Below are 24,463 nucleotides of genomic sequence, written 5' to 3' on the forward strand. Positions count from 1 at the left end.
ATATATATATATATATATATATATATATATGAATTATAGATGTTGTAACTATGACACGGGGAAAGTCGTCAAATTCAACTACAGGTCAACGGAACTCATTGGAATCTGCAGGAGCTAAAATGTGCAATATATTTGAAATCTTTAGAGTTAAGACATATTCCTTGGATAGAAAATCATTAGTTCATAGAAATAACATATCGCCCACCTGTTAACGAGATTTATATATGTTTCATGAAAGAGAGCAATTCATTTTATCGTGGTTAGAAATCACAATAGGCCTGTCAAAGTACAGTTGATGGGCTCTTTGGCTTTGTCGACACCAAAAGACGTGAATTAATTTGATACCGTATATCATAAAACAAGTCACAACATATCTTGATCCCAACAGCTTCTTTCAAAAGATTCCTATTGAACAGTGGCTTGGAAAAGAAAGGGGATTTTTCTTATATTATGGAAACGGTTTATATGGCTTTGGAATGCAATGATATTGCCTGGGAACGAAATTACATTGCTTCGGAACGAAATGACATTGTTTTGGAATGAAATGATATTGTTTTGAAACGAAATGATATTGCTTTGGAACGAAATGAAATTGCTTCGGAACGAAATAAAATTGCCTGGGAACGAAATGACATTGCTTCGGAACGAAATGACATTGCTTCGGCACGAAATGATATTGTTTTGGAACGAAATGATATTGTTTTGGAACGAAATGATATTGCTTCGGAACGAAATGATATTGTTTTGGAACGATATGATAATGCTTCGGAACGAAATGATATTGCTTCGGAACGAAATGATATTGTTTTGGAACAAAATGATATTGTTTTGGAACGAAATGACATTGTTTTTGATCGAAATGATATTGTTTTGAAACGGTATGAAATTGCTTCGGAACGAAATGATATTGTTTTAGAACGAAATGATATTGTTTTGGAACGAAATGATATTGCTTCGGAACGAAATAAAATTGCCTGGGAACGAAATGACATTGCTTCGGAACGAAATGATATTGCTTCCGAACGAAATGATATTGTTTTGAAACGAAATGACATTGCTTCGGAACGAAATGATATTGTTTTGGAACGAAATGATATTGCTTCGGAACGAAATGATATTGTTTTGGAACGAAATGATAATGCTTCGGAACGAAATGATATTGCTTCGGAACGAAATGATATTGTTTTGGAACAAAATGATATTGTTTTGGAACGAAATGACATTGTTTTGGATCGAAATGATATTGTTTTGAAACGGTATGAAATTGCTTCGGAACGAAATGACATTGCTTCGGAACGAAATGACATTGCTTCGGAACGAAATGACATTGCTTGGGAACCCAATGGTGTTACGTGCATACATATACACATAGCATTTACATATATTCTCAATATCTGGTTCTACTCCGTGTTGATATTTAGGAACTAGAATATTGTTTCCCCTGGTATGATGACAAATATGACGTTTTTTTGTGGGAAAGATTCTCTATTTAGATACTTAGGAAGAAGAATGATATTGTAGTGAAAACGTCGGTGTGGTTTCCATAATATATATCACACAATAATTGGATTATTTGCCGAACTTGAACATTTTGTGTTTTACGTTTTAATTATTTATTTATTTCATGCCTGTACTGTATTTATGTTTCTTTAAAATAGACTTGTTTTCTACCTGATCATTGTTACTGGGTGTGACATCAAAATGAGTGTTCAGTATTATGTAAAGATGTTTTTGAATTGTGACCCGAGTCCTCAGGACACATCTAGACAGAAACGTGTCAAAAGGGTATAAGTTTTGTGTTCGAGACAGAAAAAAACCTTAGCCAATGACTGCATAGATATACATTCATTTGAAATTCAAATGTTAATTGATTTCGTTCATATTTTCAGCGTTGTCATTGATTTTGAGTGCGTGTTCCCGGAGATACGTTGATGCGCGTCAATACAGTTAATAGCATTCATGCTTTCACAAGGCACCATTGGTAAGTTATATCACATGTGAATATTAATATTTTCAAGCTTTTGCGAACTTCCGAATGACACGATAATATTTCGAACAGACACCTATTCTAACCTAAACTATTTTGAAATTTTTTGCTTTGGTAATTTGTTTTATTCATTTGTTCATGAATTCGTAAATTAGGGCACGATATGGGTATCTGGCTAAACATAAAATAAAAAATGTCTTGAATTTAATATTTGTTTACCACCGTACATATTCAGAGCTTGTTTTATTTGAATAAAGTATTTCAAATTATAAGTGTACCGTCAATTTTAGTCTAGCCTACCAGATATATTTAGTAATCATTTGAGGTGAACAATGCACAACACGCCATATATTCTCAGCATTATTATATATATACTAAGTTGTAATCAATACACGACAGTTACAGAGTACCCATATCTTCCCACGACTAATACATGCATCGTTTCGATGTTTATGAATGCAGTTACCAACAAGTGATTTTTGATGCTTGATATCTACTTCCTAAGTCATATTCACAAAACATGTTCGCTTCAAAAACATATAATAAGTAGGTTTCGTGCAGTTTTAGTTGGTGTGCACCTCGATAATGGCCTTTAAACAAGAATATTCACATGTGATGAAAAATTTACCGTTTGTTCCATGTGTTATCCTGAATGCATGTTTCTGTTGTTAAGTGCATTTACTTATCTAGGTGATGTTGTTGTTTTTTGGGGTTGAGACTTAAGTGTGTTGATAAAAGTTATCATAGTATTTTATGTTGAAGAACAACACTGAGGTGATAGCTGTATGCCTATAATTGTTTATTGCCTCTAAGTTGAATTCTTAAATGTCTTGTGTTCAATCCCAAAATATGTTTTGAGAGCTTTAATAGAACTTTTTGACTATGAAATTCCTTCAAATGTTCATCTGTTTTCGAGGAAAGTTGAGTAAGATCAGTTCTTTCACAATTGTTTTCACTATCTTCATATTATTATAAAAGATGATATCTTATGGAGATGAAATACATAATATCAGTATATATTTTATGTATTGTATGCTTGATTCACTTATAAAGTATATGAATAATAATACATCATATAAATTTGTAATATAGCATACTTAAGATCTCACATATGTTAGATACCTTATTAAATGTATGAAGAAATATCATTAAGAATGTAAGAGATCTTGAGTAGTTGCATAGCATAAATGTATAGGCGAATCGGTGATGAGAAAGTCCGCCAATGAAATTCAATTAATTTAAGGTAAAAAGTCAAATATTTCATATGAATTGTTTTCGTCATAATTTCATATATGTGCTGTGGGCTGTTTATGTTCATTCTTCCTTTCAAGCGATTTTCCACTACATTTTTAAATTTTGCAATAACACTTATCACAATGATCTTCATTATAATAGAGATATAGACCTGGATAAGTAAAGAAAAGGTAATATTTCGCTAGGGCATCTAAAACAACAACAAATTGTATATGAATCAATCTACATAACCTTATGTTCAGACACTCCTATATAATGTTCTTGAATACGTTATTAAGCACTAACTTCCACACCTTTCATATATTTACCTCCAAATATTTGTTATTTATCCAAATTACTATTATTATATTTATGACACATATAGTCAACTGTGATATGATATTTATCTAATAAGAATTATCGTTTAAAGCATATACAGTTATGTGAGTTGACCGGTCTTATATCAGTCACCCATAGTCATAGCATCTTTATAGAAATAGATTGATTCTCCGCGCCATTAAAACATTTTATTTTGTTTAATAAAAACTTTTAATTGGAGCATTAATCTACAGCGTGTCTCATACTCAGTTACAGGTGATGCTGCTGATACCTGTGTCACGCTTCAATTTATATATTATTGCGTTCTCGCAAAACAATACTGCATTCTCATGTCATCATTATCTTTCTCGTGCCCTTCCCCTCCATAGAACTAACACTAAGATGGAAGACATTTACTTTCATAAATTCTTCACGAAAATTAACTTTATTGATTGGAAACGGTATTGTTAAATCTTGTAAAATAAATAACTTCATTGATTGGGACAGTAATTTGTAATCTTGTAAAACTTTATTTGTTGGAAGGGCATAGCGCACAATTTCCTCGTTACCGAAACTGTATCTTGTTTATGAGTTGAATAGGAAATTCTGTTTGCAGTATATGGCATTTCTATAATTCACTTAGAATGACTATAGGGCATTCATGATAAATATGTATCAGTTTGGTTTGGTATTTGTAATGAAACCCGGTTGTAAACAAGTACTGATTCGTGATGAACTAATATAAATTATTCTAAATGATATGAATACATATTTCAATGCGAAATGTTAGAATATAATATTATTATTTTAATCGTTTTCGTGAAGAATACTGTTGTATTCGTAGTTTTTTATGTTGATACTGTATTTTTCAAATAGTCTGATAAACGATAATACTGTTAAATAGTGTCTGTACTATATTTCCATGTCAGTGGTGGATCTTTGTTAAGGCCAGTAAATATTACCGGCGCTGATTACACATTTTGTGTATGCAACTTTCGTCAATAACAAACAAACTTATCCTCTGCACATGTTACTTATGTGTAGAAACTTTCAGCTTATTATATATATTTCTATACAAGAAGGTCATGTATCTTCTTTTCAGAATAATTTGTATACGTTTTATAACTTTGAGATCGATATTTAACGCTACTTCGTAGTAAAGCAGATGGGAATATTTCGCGAGAATTTGGTAGCATTTGTTTCATAAATGATGGAAGAAATGTTCATGAACTGGTATGAAAACAAACAATAATGAAAAAACCTAGCTCCTCATTCCAATGGTTAGGATATTTTTGATTGATTTTATATTGCACTCTTCAACTTTAACACATGATGAGATTAAATTAATCAAAGCACACATACACAGTGCGTTTTAGTATTGCTTCGCTTTTATTAACACATAGAAACGTAAAAAAAAGGAAACCATGCTTAGTAACTCGTTTGTGTATTTGGTTTGGTTTTTAAGAAATGGAACAGAATTATAAACAGAAAATTTCAGTTCGGTGCAGGATTTTGTGCGTTCATGGATTTTTAACTTTATGATACAAAGAGCAAACCAAACTCACTCCTTCAGTTATGGGTAAGATATTAGGTTTTTCAATTAGCAAAAAGCAGCGCATGAACCTTCTGTGTTCCATTCAGTGAGGATATAATTTTTTAATCAATGCCAACCCGTCTCACCAATTTTTTTTTATCGATACATATGGTGAGTATATTGTTTACAGACGCAAAGTGCTCCGTCAAACCATTGCGGATATTTCAAAATTAACTTTTAAGAACTGTAGTTTATTAATGGTACGTAGACTGCAATAGATGTTTTCAATTAGCTTATATTCTTTTGATGATAATCAAACTTTTATATGATGAATTTAATCTATATTATGTAGAGTGTAATATATGTTTTAGATTAGCTAATTTGTTATTATGAATTTGAACTGTCTGAAAGTAGAAACAACTTTAACATCCCATTTTGTCTCATTACTAAGAATTTAAGTATATACATTTTCACTGACTATGGTCAAAGCATCATGTTGCTGTTTGGTTTCATATCTATTATCTGTTTTTATGATGTCACAGTACCATTATTTAAGGACATGACTTTATGTATATGGTCAATATTCTGACGTCATAATGGGTGATATAACATTAAGTACAGATACTGATTTATTCATTGTTTTCACACCGTGATCATTTAATAAATTAACTAAATTGAATATTATGGAATATAATTGTTGATGTAGTATGTGTACATGAATAATTCATTGTCAGTAGTATGTCTGAATGTTGTTACTATTGTTTTTAGAATTAAAAGTTGTTTAGAATAAAGGGTTGTTCAAGGTTGTCTGTTTACATGCAAATTCCTTGCCCTTTGGATGTTAACCTTATTTACATCATATCAGTACTTAATTTGAGTAGGAGTAAATATGTATGTGGAGGGGCGGTAACTTTTGCCATGTCCTTTATCTGTATACATTTTTCATCATGTTTACTCCAGCGAACCTTTGGCATTTTGATTTAAATTACAAAAGTATTAATAGTAACCTGCATATTTGGTTCAATGGTTCGAATTGAGCCCATTGCAAAAGTAGGAAATATGATGAATTAATGGTTTATGCGTGTTTGTGTGTGTGTATATGTTTGTCCTGGTAAATGTGTATGTTTTTGTATGTGTATGTGTGTATATATGTTTGTCCTGGTAAATGTGTTTGTTTTTGTATGTTTATGTGTGTGTATATCTTTGTCCTGGTAAATGTGCATGTTTTGTATGTTTATATGTGTTCATATTTTTGTCCTGGTAAATGTGTATGTTTTTGTATGTTTATGTATGTGTATATGTTTGTCCTGATAAATGTGTATGTTTTTGTATGTTATATGTGTGTATATGTTTGTCCTGGTAAATGTGTATGTTTTTGTATGTTATGTGTGTGTATATGTTTGTCCTAGTAAATTTGTATGTTTTTGTATGTGTTAAATTAGCGTATAATCAAACAAATCGTATGTTACATAGCTAAAAGAAAAAACAAAACGTAGTTTAATGAATATTTAACTTTTACATTAAATATAAACATGATAATTATTCCACACTCAATAATATTTAGAATACAATAGGCCACCCATACATCGTTTGCACCATTATGTTTGGCGATACCATGGATACCATGGAGTCAGTCACGTGTTTGCACAGTTTGTGTCATCCGGTTTATATTACAACATAAAACCAATGTTGGCAGGATCGCAGTAGAGGTGTCCCGAGGTGTCCCGAAGTGTCCCGAATGAGTATTCAGTCAACTGCTAGAATGAAACTGAAAATACGAAACACAGAACTTAAATATATCAGTATTGGTTAAGTTATTAAAGGTGAAGCTTTAGCAGAGAAGTTGTGGAACATAAAGTGTATCGTAATCATGAACTTAAATCGAAACTACAAATATAAACTATAATTCTTATGTCACTTCAACTGGTATATTGTTGTGTTATACTTCATAACTATGTATCAATCGATGTAGAGATAAACAAAAATATAGAGATTAATTGTAGTTAGAATTGATCAAGTATATAGTCAGTTTTCCAAACAAAATACATCAACTGAGCAATTCACTTCAGAAAATAGAAGTTTTATAGAATTTTATCCGCGGTAAAAGGAAGGTCAACATTTCAAAACGCACCTGTGGTGAATGAAATGAGATGATTAAGGTGCCTGGTAACAGCATACTCCGCCTTGTCTGCCACAGCTCATGTAATCAAATTCGAAATTCATACAGTTCTGACGGATAAACTGCATAGGATTGGCTACCATCCTTCGGGGCGGTGCCGGAGTGGCGGGGGGAGGGGTCCGAGGAGCTCCAGCACGGCCTGCAGCGGCTCCATGCTTTCTAGGTGCCCCATGGCCATGACCACGGCCATGAGCTGCCTGAGGTTGAGCAGTTGGTGCTCCACCTTCCATTTCCACTTCCCCTTGCTCAGCTGCAGCAGCGCCCCCTGCAGGTGCTGGGGGAGGGTACATATTTAAACAATGTCCTCCTTCGGTTTGGCATCCATATCTTTGCTCTGTAATTATATAAAAGTAAAATATACAACCTATTTGTTAATTGGTAAACTACAGACTTTTTTGAAGGGTTTTCACGTTTAAAACATTTTCGCGAACACTTCGTTCGCCTTAGAACATATTTCGCCAGGATTTGATTTCCCGATCGTCTCTTCACCAGTTTACTCCAAAACAAATATTACACAAACATTCTAAAGTACAGGACATCCGTCACAAAGTGGTCATTACAGGTGTCGCTCTCAGTCAATCAAGCAATTAAAAGACAATAGAATACGCGTTTTCTCTACTATTATATGTTGTAGAGGCATTCGTTTATTAGCTATATAATTCTCTTTTTGATACGCCCATTGCCAATTCTCAAATCCGATTGAAGGAATTATTTCACATGGCGCATCTGTAAACTTGTTGCAGATCCCAGCATTGCTCAAAATATGTTAGCGTATTCCTAGTTACGTGGTCTGAAAAGGACGGTGCCAATTAGGACTTCCTGTGGCTACCAGCGATAAGTTTTATTTTACATATTCATAGCTTGTGTTTATGCCGTCATGATATAACATGAAATTAACGTCAGTTTGGAGACCATTCCAATCTTTATACGACATTAAATGGTTTAGGAAATTTGCATTATCAAATTTGCAAGGCCCATTATAGTTTACAATTTTCTTGATCTTTAATGATTTATCCGAAATAGCACGGCCTTTATTGGTTTCTCGGATTTAAATGTCAATTACTAAGTTTATCAAATTTGCACGACAATAGAGTAAATCACATCTACATTAACAATAGACGGTTTTACATTACCTTCGATGGTTTCTTCAGTATTTGAGTCGTATGATTTAATATTTGTGGCTATGCTAAACGTACAAATGTCTATAACTGCTACCTGTTTTGTAGTATTTCTTTAAATATCATAGCTGGAAGCTTCAGCATTTGTTTAAAGTAGGGTTCTATTTTAGCTCGATTTAATGACAAAATTTGTACAACATGACAAATTGGGATGGGAACCACTAGCATTCCTTTTTCACGCGACAACATATCAATGTCTATCACGAGCGACCTTTTAGTCTGTTGATTGATTTTATATATATGTATCTTGTCAGAAGAAATATATCAATGTCACAGACATAAGTGCTGAATAATAGTCACCCGCTGTGGAACACTATTACTTTGGTTACCTTAGAAGACATTGCTTAGCGCTACCTCTAAAGACAAATCGTGTTATTATCTATAGCATATACAGGTTGTTTTCACTGATGTTACCGGTTCACTGATGTTACCGGGTTCACTGATGTTACCGGGTTCACTGATGTTACCGGTTCACTAATGTTATCGGTTCACTGATGTTACCGGTTCACTGATGTTACCAGGTTCAATGATGTTACCGGGTTCACTGATGTTACCGGTTCACTAATGGTATCGGTTCACTAATGTTACCGGGTTCACTGATGTTACCGGTTCACTGATGTTACCGAGTTCACTGATGTTACCGGGTTCAATGATGTTACCGGTTCACTGATGTTATCGGGTTCACTTATGTTACCGGTTCACTGATGTTACCGGTTCGCTGATGTTACCGGGTTCAATGATGTTACCGGGTTCACGGATGTTACCGGTTCACTGATGTTACCGGGTTCACGGATGTTACCGGTTCACTGATGTTATCGGGTTCACTTATGTTACCGGTTCACTGATGTTACCGGGTTCACTGATGTTACCGGGTGCAATGATGTTACCGGTTCACTGGTGTTACCGGGTTCACTGATGTTACCGGGTTCACTATTGGTATCGGTTCACTAATGTTACCGGGTTCAATGATGTTACCGGTTCACTGATGTTAACGAGTTCCCTGATGTTACCGGGTTCACTGATGTTACCGGGTGCAATGATGTTACCGGGTCCCTGATGTTACCGGGTTCACTGGTGTTACCGGTTCACTGATGTTACCGGGTTCAATTATGTTACCGGGTTCACTGATGTTACCGGTTGACTGATGTTACCAGGTTCAATGATGTTACCGGGTTCACTAATGTTACCGGCTCACTAATGGTATCGGTTCACTAATGTTACCGGTTCACTGATGTTACCGGGTTCGCTGATGTTACCGGTTCACTGATGTTACCATGTTCAATGATGTTACCGGGTTCACTGATGTTACCGGGTGCAATGATGTTACCGGTTCACTGGTGTTACCGGGTTCACTGATGTTACCGGGTGCAATGATGTTACCGGGTCCCTGATGTTACCGGGTTCACTGGTGTTACCGGTTCACTGATGTTACCGGGTTTACGGATGTTACCGGTTCACTGATGTTATCGGGTTCACTTATGTTCCCGGTTCACTGATGTTCCCGGTTCGCTGATGTTACCGGGTTCAATGATGTTACCGGGTTCTATGATGTTACCGGGTTCACTGATGTTACCGGTTCCCTGATGTTACCGGGTTAAATGATGTTACCGGGTTCAATTATGTTACCGGGTTCACTGATGTTACCGGGTGCAAAGATGTTACCGGGTTCACTGATGTTACCGGGTGCAATGATGTTACCGGGTTCACTGATGTTACCGGGTTCACCGATGTTACCGGTTCACTGATGTTACCGGTTCACTGATGTTACCAGGTTCAATGATGTTACCGGGTTCACTGATGTTACCGGTTCACTGATGTTACCGGGTTCAATGATGTTACCGGGTTCTATGATGTTACCGGGTTCACTGATGTTACCGGTTCACTGATGTTACCAGGGTCAATGATGTTACCGGGTTCACTGATGTTACCGGGCTCACTGATGTTACCGGTTCACTGATGTTACCAGTTCACTGATGTTACCGGGTTCACTGATGTTACCGGGTTCCCCGATGTTACCGGTTCACTGATGTTACCGGTTCACTGATGTTACCGGGTTCATTGATGTTACCGTGTTCAAAAATATACTGTTTATATCACGAAACAAAATAAAATTTTATCACTTTCTTGTTTTTCTTGAACACAGTACACAAACTCTCGTTATACTACCACAAACAAACGTCGCTGTTCACCAAAGTTTGGTGTAATAAACGATATATCGATGAAGGGAGACATATAAAAAGATTGTTTAGAAAAAAGAAAATGAAGTAATTACAAAGTTTTACATTATACACAAAGAACGAATAACACGTATCGCATCCTTTTAAGACCGACTGTCCAACTCTGACTTGAAAAAAAGGAGACCGGATGGAAGGAACCTTCGAAAAATGAATCGGTGGGTCATTATATCAACATTTTGTTTTTCTTGCTATGAGAAAGTGAAACAATTATGAAATATAACAGGTTATCAATTTAAGTAATTAAGGATTAACTTGAATATATTTTTCATGTTATGGAGATATAACACAAAAAAACGGAGTGTACTCTAAATAAACCGCGAAACGGTTTATGATGAGAGTACACTCCGTTTTTTTGTGTTATAGTTCCATAACATGAAAAATATATTCATGTTAATCCTTATAATTTAATCTACTATACACTTTTCCTGTGGAAATCCACTTTTATTGATAGACTCTTTTCTCTTAGAAATTATTGCGCTGCTGTATCAGCCAATCAAAAGCGTCGTTACAAACGGCGACGTCATTTTTTATGTTATGGGCTGATAACATAAAAAATTAAGCCAATGAAAATGCTTGTTACAAGCAAGATTAAATTATTGTTAAATAAAGTGAAGTTGCATTTTTTATTTTGGGAAGTGTCGTTTATTTCACACAGAAGCCGCTTTACCACAGGATGACTATGTTACAGTTTGATTCGATAGCTTCTATAAGAAATGTGCCAATATTTTGATAGGAACAGATTTTGCTTCTACAAAGGGAGCGTTGTACCAGTTCTAATTTGGTTATAACTAATGTAATAGCAACACCATATAATATTTCAATATAAGATAGCATCCCTTATTATATAACATGCAAAAATGACATGACTGTATGACGCACCAATGACGCGCCCTGTTTCCTCCTTGTGATAACTTATAAAGCTCGTGTTCTTTCACAATTTCAATATTAAGTTAGATAAACATGATAAATAACAGTTTCTGTTGTGTTCGACTTTCGTATTATTTCGAGGTGAGTTTTTATTTGATTTTTAAATTAAATATGAACTTTATTTATTTTGCTACCATAATAAAACATGTCTTACGTCTTATACTGATCACTCGTAGTGGCCCGGATGTTAGCGCGCGGGGGTTTTACTTTGGGAGGACACCGGAGTACCCGGATAAATTCCACATGGGCGGGCACGTGACCATATATCTTTACAAGCCCGAACGGGGAATCGAACCACATATGCATTGGACAAATTATACACAGATAAACAACTATTTCACAAAAGATAACTTCAAATTGACATTTCAACCTAAGGCGCGATTGAAACATTCATACAGAACGATAAAAGCTGCAGGAAACTCACATCGACCATGTTGTTGTATATATGTTTAAGAAATTATACCATGTTCAAGTGATTTTCAAACACTTCAGGAGTTAAGGCAAATCAGTACAGACATTACCAGTAAAGGTAGAGGCCTAATGACGTCAAAGGCTGTTATACAGAGCCAACAGTTTATACTATTGATATTTTTATGGTTCTGAAGTTTCGTCAGTACACAATTGCAGATAAGATAAACATTTCTTTTGTCATTTTGTTGACATTCTGGCATTTCAACACGATTGCTAAATCGATGTTAAATCCCAGATAAAACTATGTAAATCATTATAAAATCATGTAAGTATTACGACACCAACACTTATATCGCCTACCTTGGAATGCATCGTAAAAATCATACATATCGAAAAATCCCAGACATGGTGATACTAAAACTGCCAAACTGCAGAGAGAAATAAGTCGGAACGCATTCATCATGATCAGGGCTTCAGTGAGGCTGGATGTTACAGTGGAAGTACGCCGTCTACTGACCACCGAGCTGATGCCTCTCCTTAAATAGTCCACGCGATGTGTGGTCATCTTTATAAATCATTTAGTTAATCTGACACAATAGCATACGCTTAAATTGATGGACTGTTCTTTGGGGCCAAGACAACAAAGTAAATATAAAAACAATTAGCGTAAACACGTAAGTTAAAAATAACGTGTTTTAAGTTATTATTTTTTTACATGTTTTATTTATCTTCAAAAAATAACGAATGTTTTTATTTTTATATATTTATTTATTTTATTTAAGTGATATATAACTTAATTTCAAAGTGAGTTAGATAACAGCTTGTTAACGGTGTGGTCAAGTGCCCCTTGACTACCTCTTGAGGTCCACACCTTTTCCCTAGAAGCGCAGCAGTGCATTAGGTCGTGTAGAGTTGACAAAGCATATGATTTATTAGAAAACAGAAGCGCGGTCACCTGTGCCGGAAGGAATGGTCAACTCTTTTCGTCTTGTTTTTACACTGTTCAAGTTCCTAACAAATTGAAAAAAGGAAGACTTTTAAGTTTCGAAACTGTTTAAATTCATTAAAGTAACTCAGTTTCAAATACGTTCATTATTTAAGGATTGGTTGATTTCTCTAGTTTATGAAATGAACAGAAGAGACTAGGCAGTAGCACGTTACATACACTTCAATGAAATGACTGGGGTCTCCATTGACCAAAATTGTAATTAATATCCAAAGTGAAACTGTTCAAACATGTGTTAAAGACAATGAGTAATTAAAAAGTCTGTTTGTGTTCAATGTCTTATATAATATAGCCATTATTTATTTTACAACCATTATGAAACAAAATATTTCAACTTATATTAATCACTCTTGTTGGCCCAGATGGAAGCGCGCGTAGGGTCTTAATGTGGGAGGAAGCTGGTGTACCCGGAGAAAACCCACATGGTCGGGCAGGTGACCCTATACTTTTTCACGTCCGACCGGGGAAACGAACCCCGGTCGCCTTGGTGCAAGGCGAGTGTGCTATCCACTGCATCACCCGACCACCCTAATAGGTTTAATATCTCATTCTGTTGGATAAATGAAAGAATAAATAAATCCTCATTTAAACCATATTGCAGATTTATGTAGAGAATAGTAATATAATATTTAATATATAGATACACTATTGCATATAATGTAAATATAGTTTGCTTTACTTAGACTTATACATAACAGTAAATTAGTTGACGATAATAAATAAAACAGACAATCTGGTACTCCTGTTCGAATCCGGGACCCTACGAACTCTAGACGGATGCTCTACGAATTGAGCTATCTGGTCGCCGACGATCGACCCAGTCCAGTTCCGCTACATTCCTCCCTCCTTTAACAATGTCTTCGACCTCGAAGACACACGATACCCTATACCACCTTATGTGGGTATATTTTGCTGGGCGCCAAATGTAATAGGAGAGGAAAAATGCACGGCCAGACCGGGGTTCGATAAACAATCACTAGATTCGAGAGCACATGTTAAATGACAGCTAGTTAGTCGATGCAGAAAGGCAAACATAGGAACTATAGTAGAACTACAGTCTGGCACAACTACTAAATAGTTCAAAAACACATTTGTACAACAACTAGATTTCAAACAATATTTGCACTTCCGCGTAAAAGAGAAAATACGGCCACTGTCTGAAGTGTTTAGTTGGAGAGTATTTCTGCATCACAACACTCGACCTCTGTCATTACCTCCGAGTGACCTCCAGATTAATACACCAGGTAAGAATTCAGGCATTTCGTGCATGATAAGAACATCAAACTTGAGTCGACAGTGTTATTCATCTGACAACTGTGTGTCGAGGCGGTTTGGAAAATAGGGTTTCAGCTCAACTGACCACGAAACCAGTCGAATGACACCGGTCAAACGATGATCCATCATAAACAAGTCAGTGTGGACGGTGTGGAAGAGATGTACAATTAATCACCAATACTAGTGGGACAGGTTATATCATCAGTAGCCTACAGTGCGCAGTACTGGATTAGTTTATTAGCTGTCGTATTCGTGCAATTAGAAACGCCTTTCAAGAACTGCACTGCATATACAACAATATGTATACAACAATGTGTGAAGTCTTTGTTAGATTTGTCAGCTTAACGAGTGGATGACGGATTTTTTTCAATTACAACAATCTTTAAAAAAAAAAAAAAAGCAGGAATAATTTCCATTAATAATGGTCTAATTACAGTTATTCCGTAGGATCGCGTACGTAATTTATTTTTAAAAAAGATATCACTTCGACATAACGAAATAGTTGCTTGTTTTAGAAAACTAACATAACTAGGCATTGAAAATCTCGCCTTAACATACAGATCTTCAAACATATGTTTTTGTCATTTATTCTTGTCATTAAAGTAATTCTTGACATGTTTCGTCAAACGAGACCCATCAAGATAGTCACTATTCGTGCGTCATAAAATAACTAACACTGAAAATATATTGTTATATAGAGGACAGTGACAGCTTTAGTAGAAAACAACATACTAATCTTGCGTAATAGTAACGTTATTTATTTTTGTATCTTCCAGTATATGGTACCATTATTTTGCTTTCCATTGAATTTTTTATTTCAAAAAATAAACATATTTTTCAATACATTCATCATAAACACATTAAAATAATGATATGGCAAGTCCAATTATTGTGATGTGATATTATACTCAAATCTGATAGTACATAAAACATAAATACAAGTGTCACAGATCATTGACCGTATTTCTGCCTCATTTCACAGATACATTTTTGGTTTTAAAAGAGAACGTCTTCTTAAGGACTTCCCACACTTCGCAATACACATGTTTTTCTTGTCGTATTTTCGGTACTTTTTACAAAAAAATCCCCAGTTTATCGGAATGCTTAGATTTTCATAAAATCATCTCTGCATATTGACATAACCATTATGTGAAAATTTCATTGAATTCTGCTTGCTAATTGCGAAAGGGTGCAGTCACCTTAAACACCTAGAGAACGACAGGTAGCACGCGCTATTATTCTAAAAATGTCACCATCGGGTCCTCAACCTTAAACAGTCTAACCAGGGTTCGTCACATATTGCATGTGTCCTTTACAATGGCGCGTTGTGTGGGGTTCACCATTTCAATACATTTGGTGATAGGAGAGTACGGGAGAAATCAATCAGGCACCCCATGTGTTTTAGACTGAGATATCTCAACCCACGTGATAAAACTGTTAAGGTAAACACGGTCGCGGAAGCTTATCGACCACTAGACTTCAACAATTTTGTCATTTGTTTGAGTTTTCTTTGTCTGGATCACACAGCTGTGTTATATTCCATTAATCTTGAGAAATACGAATATTTAATGAGGACACCAATACATATTCTCCCAATAAAATGATAGTGAGAACTACCTGTTATGGAAACTCAACTGTCAACTATTTTTGTGACTGAGTAGTTGACAGTTGAGTTTCCATAACAGTAGTTATACAAATAATTCAATACTTTATTTTCTGTTTTTCTTTAAGTTGGATGAAATCAAAACTTTGATCTGTTTTCGTATATCAACAATCATAATTATTTACATGCATATCTCCACAAACTAACGAGATAATCTTTCAAGGCTTGTTTATATCGCGTTATTGATGAAGTTGAATGCGTCTGTTTAAGGCGGTAGACCTTCTTGTGAAATACGACAAGACATGAATGATAACCCTGTCAGACAAATCTTGGACCAAATTTACATTTTAAAAGTTCAGTTATCATTGACCGTGGTCAGGCACCACGTAGGGACTGATAGTACGACCAGTAACAGCATTTAGGCATGTAAACCTCGTGTTTAAATCCGTTATCCTGCTGAACATCAAGCTTCCCATTCGCCTGACGGTAATAAAGCGAACATTGAGAGCGGCTACAAGTTTAGGATAAGTACCAGGGAAAAGTAAAAGGTATTGTCTGATATTAGTAAGGAAATGAACGCGATCGAACGATTTATGAAAGCAGACCCATGATATTAACAATGATATTCTTCCATTATAGTGTTCCTTTAGCAGATATATGACGTGTTTCATTTATACCCTCGTTGTTGTCAACTAGCTGAGATTTAAAATAACATATGCGTTGAATAGAAAGATTATAGGGAAAATTTAACATTGTAAACCGCGTCATTGGGAGAGTATGACATAACACAAGGTCATCGACAGATTTAGGTGTATACAAGTGACATCGAGTAATGCATATTATCAACAAGGACTATTCAGTAAAGTAGGCAGACTATAACACTACCTCAGCAAAAAGTGGGAAACATAAAAGAACGTCCACCGCAAGGGCTAAATAGTTCACACTGTCAACACACGGGAACGCTGTATAGATTTAGCAATTCTACTTGTCAACAAGGAGAATCAGGGTATGATTAGATTCTTAGAATCAACTGCCAAAAACTCCGGATGGGTATTTTTTAAGTAACCACATGTGGCTCCTCTTATAATATCTCCTGTCAAAGTAAGGAAATTAGGTCTTGTTTCAATTCATCGATTGACTCTGTGAATAACAACCAATAAAAACAAGCCAAAGGGTAGTCCTGGCTGGGGGTAATGCATCATCTGTTGATGTTGAAACACATTTGAAATACAGGATCTTGTATTACATGGCTGAAGCCTGCTTGTATGAGTATAGTAAAAAATACCAGGTATTTGATAAATCAAGTGATATGACTTTATAATGATGATGCCCTTTCACGACAGACATGAGTAAGTAACTCCTTATCTTTTTTAAGTACCTTACTTTGTCTATGTCTACAAAACACGTCATATCACGAGAATGTTAATTATCTTATTTGGAAGGACTTGAAGTAGACGGATTGTACAGCATTAATTTAGACGAAAATATATTTTTAAGCTACTGGCTACCTTCAACTTGTTTATTTCTATGATAAATGTATAAATGTATAAAATATAACCTTAAGGTAAAGGGTACCATTGCACCAGTTATCGCGAAGAAGAGTTCCACGCAGGGTATATTTGACTTGGAGTATTCTCCCTTCTATATAGAAAACGAAGCAAAGGGAGTTTTTCTGGTTTAGAGTTCCTTTACCTATCAAATTATTCATATGCTTTACAACCCATAAATAGGACACTAATTTCAGTGCTGTTCTTGTATAATTCCTGTATAACAGCATTGGTAAAGTGTAGAATCTGTAATATAAAGGTCTCGAGTTCTACCACTGCAGTTTTCTTTTCTTTTTATCATTCAAATGTCAAACAGCTACATTTCTGTAAACTAAATGACAACATGTTTTTTTTTTAAATATTTCTTTTGAAAAGGACATATTTCTCAGTATTGATAATGGTAATAACATTGTTTAACTTGTTGGTATCCTTTATCATAAACTTGTATTCAACGGTGACCTGCCGTTTACGTATGTATGTTTTAGCCTGCTTTAACTTCTTAATCCCTAAAGACATGCTCTCTCCTCAGAAATGTACGAAAACCATTGACTCCTCTGCGTCAGTGTCATATCTTAACAGTTACCAAATGAATGAAAAAGGTCCCTTACAACCGAGTTATTTGACATATGCGATGACTTTTGTTTCACTAACGTGAATTAATTTTCCTTTTCTCTGTAGTAACATTATAGTATCCCCTACGTACATAGTGTCACAGCTGTTTTGCTTTCCAGGGCCTGTTTTAAGTATTGAGAATCTTTGTGTATTGGTTTTCGGGTGATAGTTGCTCAACCAGGATGTTCTACATGGAAGAAACATTACGGTCGTCGTCATATCTTGAATTTTCCAAATGAGAAGTTTTACTACATACTATGATAAATGACCATGCTCTTAGATCTACCTAATTTCCTTACTTTGACAGGAGATATTATGAGAGGCAAAAATTGTATAAATTGTTGATTTGGAATACCTTGTATGATTTCAGTGAGGAAGTCGTTTGAGTATTTAACAGTTAAGATGATTCAGTCAGCACAATAGTAACGTATCGAAGGCACTTTCACGCAAAAAGACGGTTTGGGGAAGGATATTTCCAACCCGGGAGCAAAATAGCCCTGGTATGTTTATGGAAAAATTCCATTTAACATTTAGAAGCACAAATCGCTGTATTTCCCTTGCATTACAAGACAGAATAAATGTTTTTTTGTAAGCTTACAAATACCTTGGAAGTAAAAAATGATTTTATTTGATGAAACTGAAAGGGTAATGGTACCATCGGTTGTAACCCAGTGTTTGCTTGGCCATACTGGTAACAGTAAGTGTAAGAGGAGAGATAGAGTGAGAATGCTTCTTTCGGAAGTGTATTCAACACTACGGTATAAATTTGTGAGCCGTATCTTTTAAGTTGTAATGTGTTCGGGCACGGTTAACGTGAATACTAATTTAAGTAGCAGCCAAAACGTTTAATGTATCAATGAAAACGTATTTTGATGATTGTTTGGCTTATTTATTGATGATAAAATATAATGCTGACTGGCTATAAATAGGTTGATGGTTCTATTTAAATGAAAACTTAATTTGATGATTGTTTGGCTTATTTATTGAGGATAAAATATAATGCTGACTGGCTATACATACATGTAGGTTGATGGTTCTATTTAAATGAAAACTTATTTTGATGATTGTTTCGCTTATCTATTGAGGATAAAATATGTGCTGACTGGCTATACATAGGTTGATGGTTCTATGTAAATGAAAACTTATTTTGATGATTGTTTCGCTTATCTATTGAGGATAAAATATAATGCTGACTGGCTATAAATAGGTTGACGGTTCTATTTAAATGAAAACTTAATTTGATCGAGGATAAAATATAATGCTGACTGGCAATAAATAGGTTGATGGTTCTATTTAAATGAAAACTTATTTTAATTGAGGATAAAATATAATGGTGACTGGCTATAAATAGGTTGATGGTTCTATTTAAATGAAACTTATTTTGATTGAGGATAAAATATAATGCTGACTGGCTATAAATAGGTTGATGGTTCTATTTAAATGAAAACTTATTTTGATTGAGGATAAAATATAATGATGACTGGCTATACATAGGTTGCTGGTTCTATTTAAATGAAAACTGATTTTGATAATTGTTTCGCTTATCTATTGAGGATAAAATATAATGCTGACTGGCTATAAATAGGTTGATGGTTCTATTTAAATGAAAACTAATTTTGATTGAGGATAAAATATAATGGTGACTGGCTATAAATAGGTTGATGGTTCTATTTAAATGAAACTTATTTTGATTGAGGATAAAATATAATGCTGACTGGCTATAAATAGGTTGATGGTTCTATTTAAATGAAAACTTATTTTGATTGAGGATAAAATATAATGCTGACTGGCTATAAATAGGTTGATGGTTCTATTTAAATGAAAACTTATTTTGATTGAGGATAAAATATAATGCTGACTGGCTATAAATAGGTTGATGGTTCTATTTAAATGAAAACTTATTTTGATGATTGTTTGACTCATCTATTGAGGATAAAATATAATGATGACTGGCTATACATAGGTTGATAGTTCTATTTAAATGAAAACTGATTTTGATAATTGTTTCGCTTATCTATTGAGGATAAAATATAATGCTGACTGGCTATTAATAGGTTGATGGTTCTATTTAAATGAAAACTTATTTTGATTGAGGATAAAATATAATGCTGACTGGCTATAAATAGGTTGATGGTTCTATTTAAATGAAAACTTATTTTGATGATTGTTTGACTCATCTATTGAGGATAAAATATAATGATGACTGGCTATACATAGGTTGATAGTTCTATTTAAATGAAAACTGATTTTGATAATTGTTTCGCTTATCTATTGAGGATAAAATATAATGCTGACTGGCTATTAATAGGTTGATGGTTCTATTTAAATGAAAACTTATTTTGATTGAGGATAAAATATAATGCTGACTGGCTATAAATAGGTTGATGGTTCTATTTAAATGAAAACTTATTTTGATGATTGTTTGTCTAATTTTGATTGATGATAAAATATAATGGTGACTGGCTATAAATAGGTTGATGGTTCTATTTAAATGAAAACTTATTTTGATGATTGTTTGACTAATTTTGATTGATGATAAAATATAATGCTGACTGGCTATACATAGGTTGATGGTTCTATTTAAATGAAAACTTATTTTGTTTGAGGATAAAATATAATGCTGACTGGCTATACATACATGTAGGTTGATGGTTCTATTTAAATGAAAACTTATTTTGTTTGAGGATAAAATATAATGCTGACTGGCTATACATACATGTAGGTTGATGGTTCTATTTAAATGAAAACTTATTTTGATTGAGGATAAAATATAATGCTGACTGGCTATACATAGGTTAATGGTTGCAGTTAAGAAAATGCTACATATCTTTTACTGGATTAATGGTAAATTCCTTGATACGGCAACATTAAATGTAGGCCGATTTATACATTCTAAAGAAAGGATAATCCTGACTCTCCAGCTTTACCTAGTAAATCCCTTGTCTGTTTAAACTGTGAAAGCGTGATAAGAATTGTTCAGTCTTTTAATTTTCATTCTCATTTATTGGCGATGCATTTATCTCAAATACATAACTTACAGAAGTACTTTATAACAGGATCTATACAAATTTAAACATTTCAATTTTACGTTCGTTAGCTATTCTTTCCTCATGAATAATTAATCGGCCTGTCCTACTGAAGTCCACAAATACTTATACTATAAACGTCGTGCTTACTACAATAAAATAGACAATTATTTACTAATGCATTTTCTTATTTATTTTTGATTCTATATCCAAACCAAACCTTTGACTACACACAAATGAGTGGGAGATAAGAATTGGCCAATTAACAATTATCACTGGTGATATTTCTGTCAATGTCTATCACGAACACGAACACGACTACCTCAGTTTTCTGTTCGTTAGCTTTTCTTTTCTTATTTTCATTATATTAATCTGTCTTTCTGGAGTAAAGTAAACAAAACCTCACTGTAATGGTAAGAGACTCACTTTAAAGAACGTTAACCATTTTTTTTCTATTTTTCTGAATTTTATTTACTAAAATAGCAACATATACCACAGGCCATAACAAAAGGAAAAAATAGAATATTTATTTCACAAGGACAAGATGGAATTTATTTATAAAAAGAGAAAACATAAGTAAATAGTCAGTGAGCTTAGCTTACAATGTAGACAACATTATTCTCATATTAAAAGTTATCCCAAAATACATCTTAATAAAACTTAATAAAACTCAAAAAGTCCATCAATCATGGTTTCACTCTTTTTAAGTCATAGTTCCGATAGCATATACCGCTGAATTTGGATTCTAATCGATTAATTTCAATTATGCAAATATTTCCATTTGAACGCCTACGAAACCAAAAAATCCATGCGTCATTTTCTTCGTACGCTATAATTGAAGACGCCCTTGTTTATTTTCAATTTATATTGATTTCCTTGCTGTTTGTTTTCGATTCTTTCCGGTGATCATTCCCAATCTTAAAGTTTAATTAACCAACGAAACGATAAACATTGTGGAACATATCGAAGTCTGTCGTTTTATTCATATCATATCTAAGCGGGATTTTTATAAGAAAAATGAGCAATGGCACGATACACGGAACTGTAAAAAAGGCAACGTCTTCAATACGTATTAGTAAGAATATAATTATAAAACACTTTTTGCATCAAATGAATAAAATGCACAAATATGTAAGTATTACTTACCCATCATGGTGTTGTAATTGTCACCTCCCATAGCCATCATACCGAACATTCCTCCTCCCATTCCCCCTCCCATTCCTCCTCCCATTCCCCCTCCCATTCCTCCACCCATTCCCCCTCCCATTCCTCCGCCCATTCCGAACAGATCCCCGAAGAAAAATCCTTGGCAGACTCCGAACAGAAAAGCGAAACAGAGACAGGTCACAGCGGCAACAGAAGAGGACATCATCTTAGTTCTATGGTAACACACTGTCTACCTGTTCTCTATAGTTTTTTGTGGGTCTGCGATATACACAATGTCCAAACAACTTATATACCTACATATGCAGCACGTCCTATTACAGGTAGCCGTGCGCCTGGCCTGCTTCCCATTGGAGGAAGAGCACGGGATTTTAACGTTATTCCAGACAAAATAATTAATATGACAAACTGGAAATGTCAGTTCTGGAATGTAGGTCGCAGAGAATAGGACTGTTAAGGTTTACTATTATTGTCTCATCAACAAAGTAATGGTGTCTTGTTAAAGAAAGATAAATAAGTAGGCTGACTTACCAAACAATTAAGCCAAATTTACAGCAGGTTTTAACAGCGTGCCTACAAAGATATTCTAAATTCTAGTGATCATATTTAAGTTGATAATATTCATCATGTTACCGGTACAATTATTAGATTGCACATTCATTTCTCCGATAACTATCTCACTCTCTATTTGCAACATTGTATTTGTTCGTGTTAATACAATGTATTAATTGGTAATGATCTTTTATTCCATTATTATTTACACGTGAATATGTGATAATGATATGACGCAACTAGTGTATTATACACGTGAACGCGACAATACCGCTGCGCGAGTAATTAAATCTCCCTTTGAGCGCGATAACAATACTGCACGAAAAATATCCAGAGTAGTGCGAAAATAATATTTCACGAAGAAGTATCCTTGTGAACGCGACAAATATACTGCACGAATAGATATAAAAAAAAATGCGCGATAATAACACTGCACGTATAATTGTATACAAGATCGCACTACAAAATGCATGAATAATTATCAATGTGAACACGAAAATAATACTGCACGAATAAACATAAAGATGAGTCCAAAGAAAATACTGAACTAAAAAAATATGGAAGAGCACGAAAACAATACTGCACGAATAATAATTAATTTACACGCGAAAGGAGAATTGCCTCCACTGATTGAGTATGGACGGCCTTCACTCAGCTCTGATAAGAATGTGAAAAAACCCTGTATAGATTGATGACGGAGGACGTATAAAGATTGGAGTATATACTGAAAGATAAGTTCAAACTATCGTTGCACTGATGCTATTATATAACTCTCATAAACACTCATATATTTGATGTTAACTTCAAAGCCTTTGTGTACCTGTGATCATCCATGCGTATAATCGGTGTACATGTATACATGTACGGGCCATATACCTCCACTCCAGAACGATACAGTAAACGGTATCGCTCCGATATCCCGACCACCTTAACCCCATCCCCATCATTAACACGAGACATTAAACGGGCAAAATCGACCGATTTTCTTTGTGATAGTGACATCAGTTCATCACCCTTGTCACTTGTATTCCAAACATGTAATTTGTTCCAACTATGACGACACCTTGTGCTAGTGGTCAACAAGTCATTGCTAACCAAACGCCCATCCCTAACCAGCTTCAGCAGCAACTGCTGATGAACGCACTGTTGTCACAGGGGGTTGTCCATCAGCAATTTATACAGCCCAGTACCATGAGCAATAGTATATCCGACTCTGATATAGACCGTATTGCCAAAGCTGTTCGCAGCTTGATAATGGAAGACATAAACGTTATCGTCCAAAATCAAATTGCTCCTTTGACTGATCGTGTCAACTCCCTTGAATCTGAAAAAGAAAAACTCAGACACCAAATTGACGACGCTGAGCAATATGGCCGGCGATCATTAGTAAGATTGTCAGGTTTCCCTGGAAATGATCGAGAAAACACTACTGATACCGTGCTCCAGGCTGCTGCCGCATGTGGGATAAATATGTAGGGAAACCCCGTCCCAACCAATCCAAGCCACGACAAATCATCATACGTCTTCGCTCGGTTTCTGCCAAAAACTTTAGAAAAAATGAAAACCTTACATCTTACACAGCTCCGCAGTCAACTCGCCTATCTCGCTCGACAGGCTGTGAAAAAATGGCCTTGCCTCACAGACTTGGACTACCAACGGAACAATATTGGTTAA

General features: G+C 34.8%; 1 protein-coding gene across 1 annotated transcript; it reads right to left on the bottom strand.

The window, feature by feature from the left end:
* Positions 1-6,568: 6,568 nt before the first annotated feature.
* On the bottom strand, positions 6,569-22,511 carry LOC110449996 (glycine-rich cell wall structural protein 1-like). The gene is made up of 3 exons (XM_021497196.1): positions 22,220-22,511; positions 7,204-7,585; positions 6,569-6,840 (listed from the first exon to the last, which is right to left on the bottom strand). Exons 1-2 carry the CDS (start codon positions 22,443-22,445, stop codon positions 7,227-7,229), a joined length of 585 nt encoding a protein of 194 aa, XP_021352871.1. The 5' UTR covers positions 22,446-22,511; the 3' UTR covers positions 6,569-6,840; positions 7,204-7,226.
* Between the last annotated feature and the right edge of the window lie 1,952 nt (positions 22,512-24,463).

Source organism: Mizuhopecten yessoensis, unplaced genomic scaffold (genome assembly GCF_002113885.1).
Source record: "Mizuhopecten yessoensis strain PY_sf001 unplaced genomic scaffold, ASM211388v2 scaffold523, whole genome shotgun sequence".
In the NCBI taxonomy this organism is placed as follows: Eukaryota; Metazoa; Mollusca; class Bivalvia; order Pectinida; family Pectinidae; genus Mizuhopecten; species Mizuhopecten yessoensis.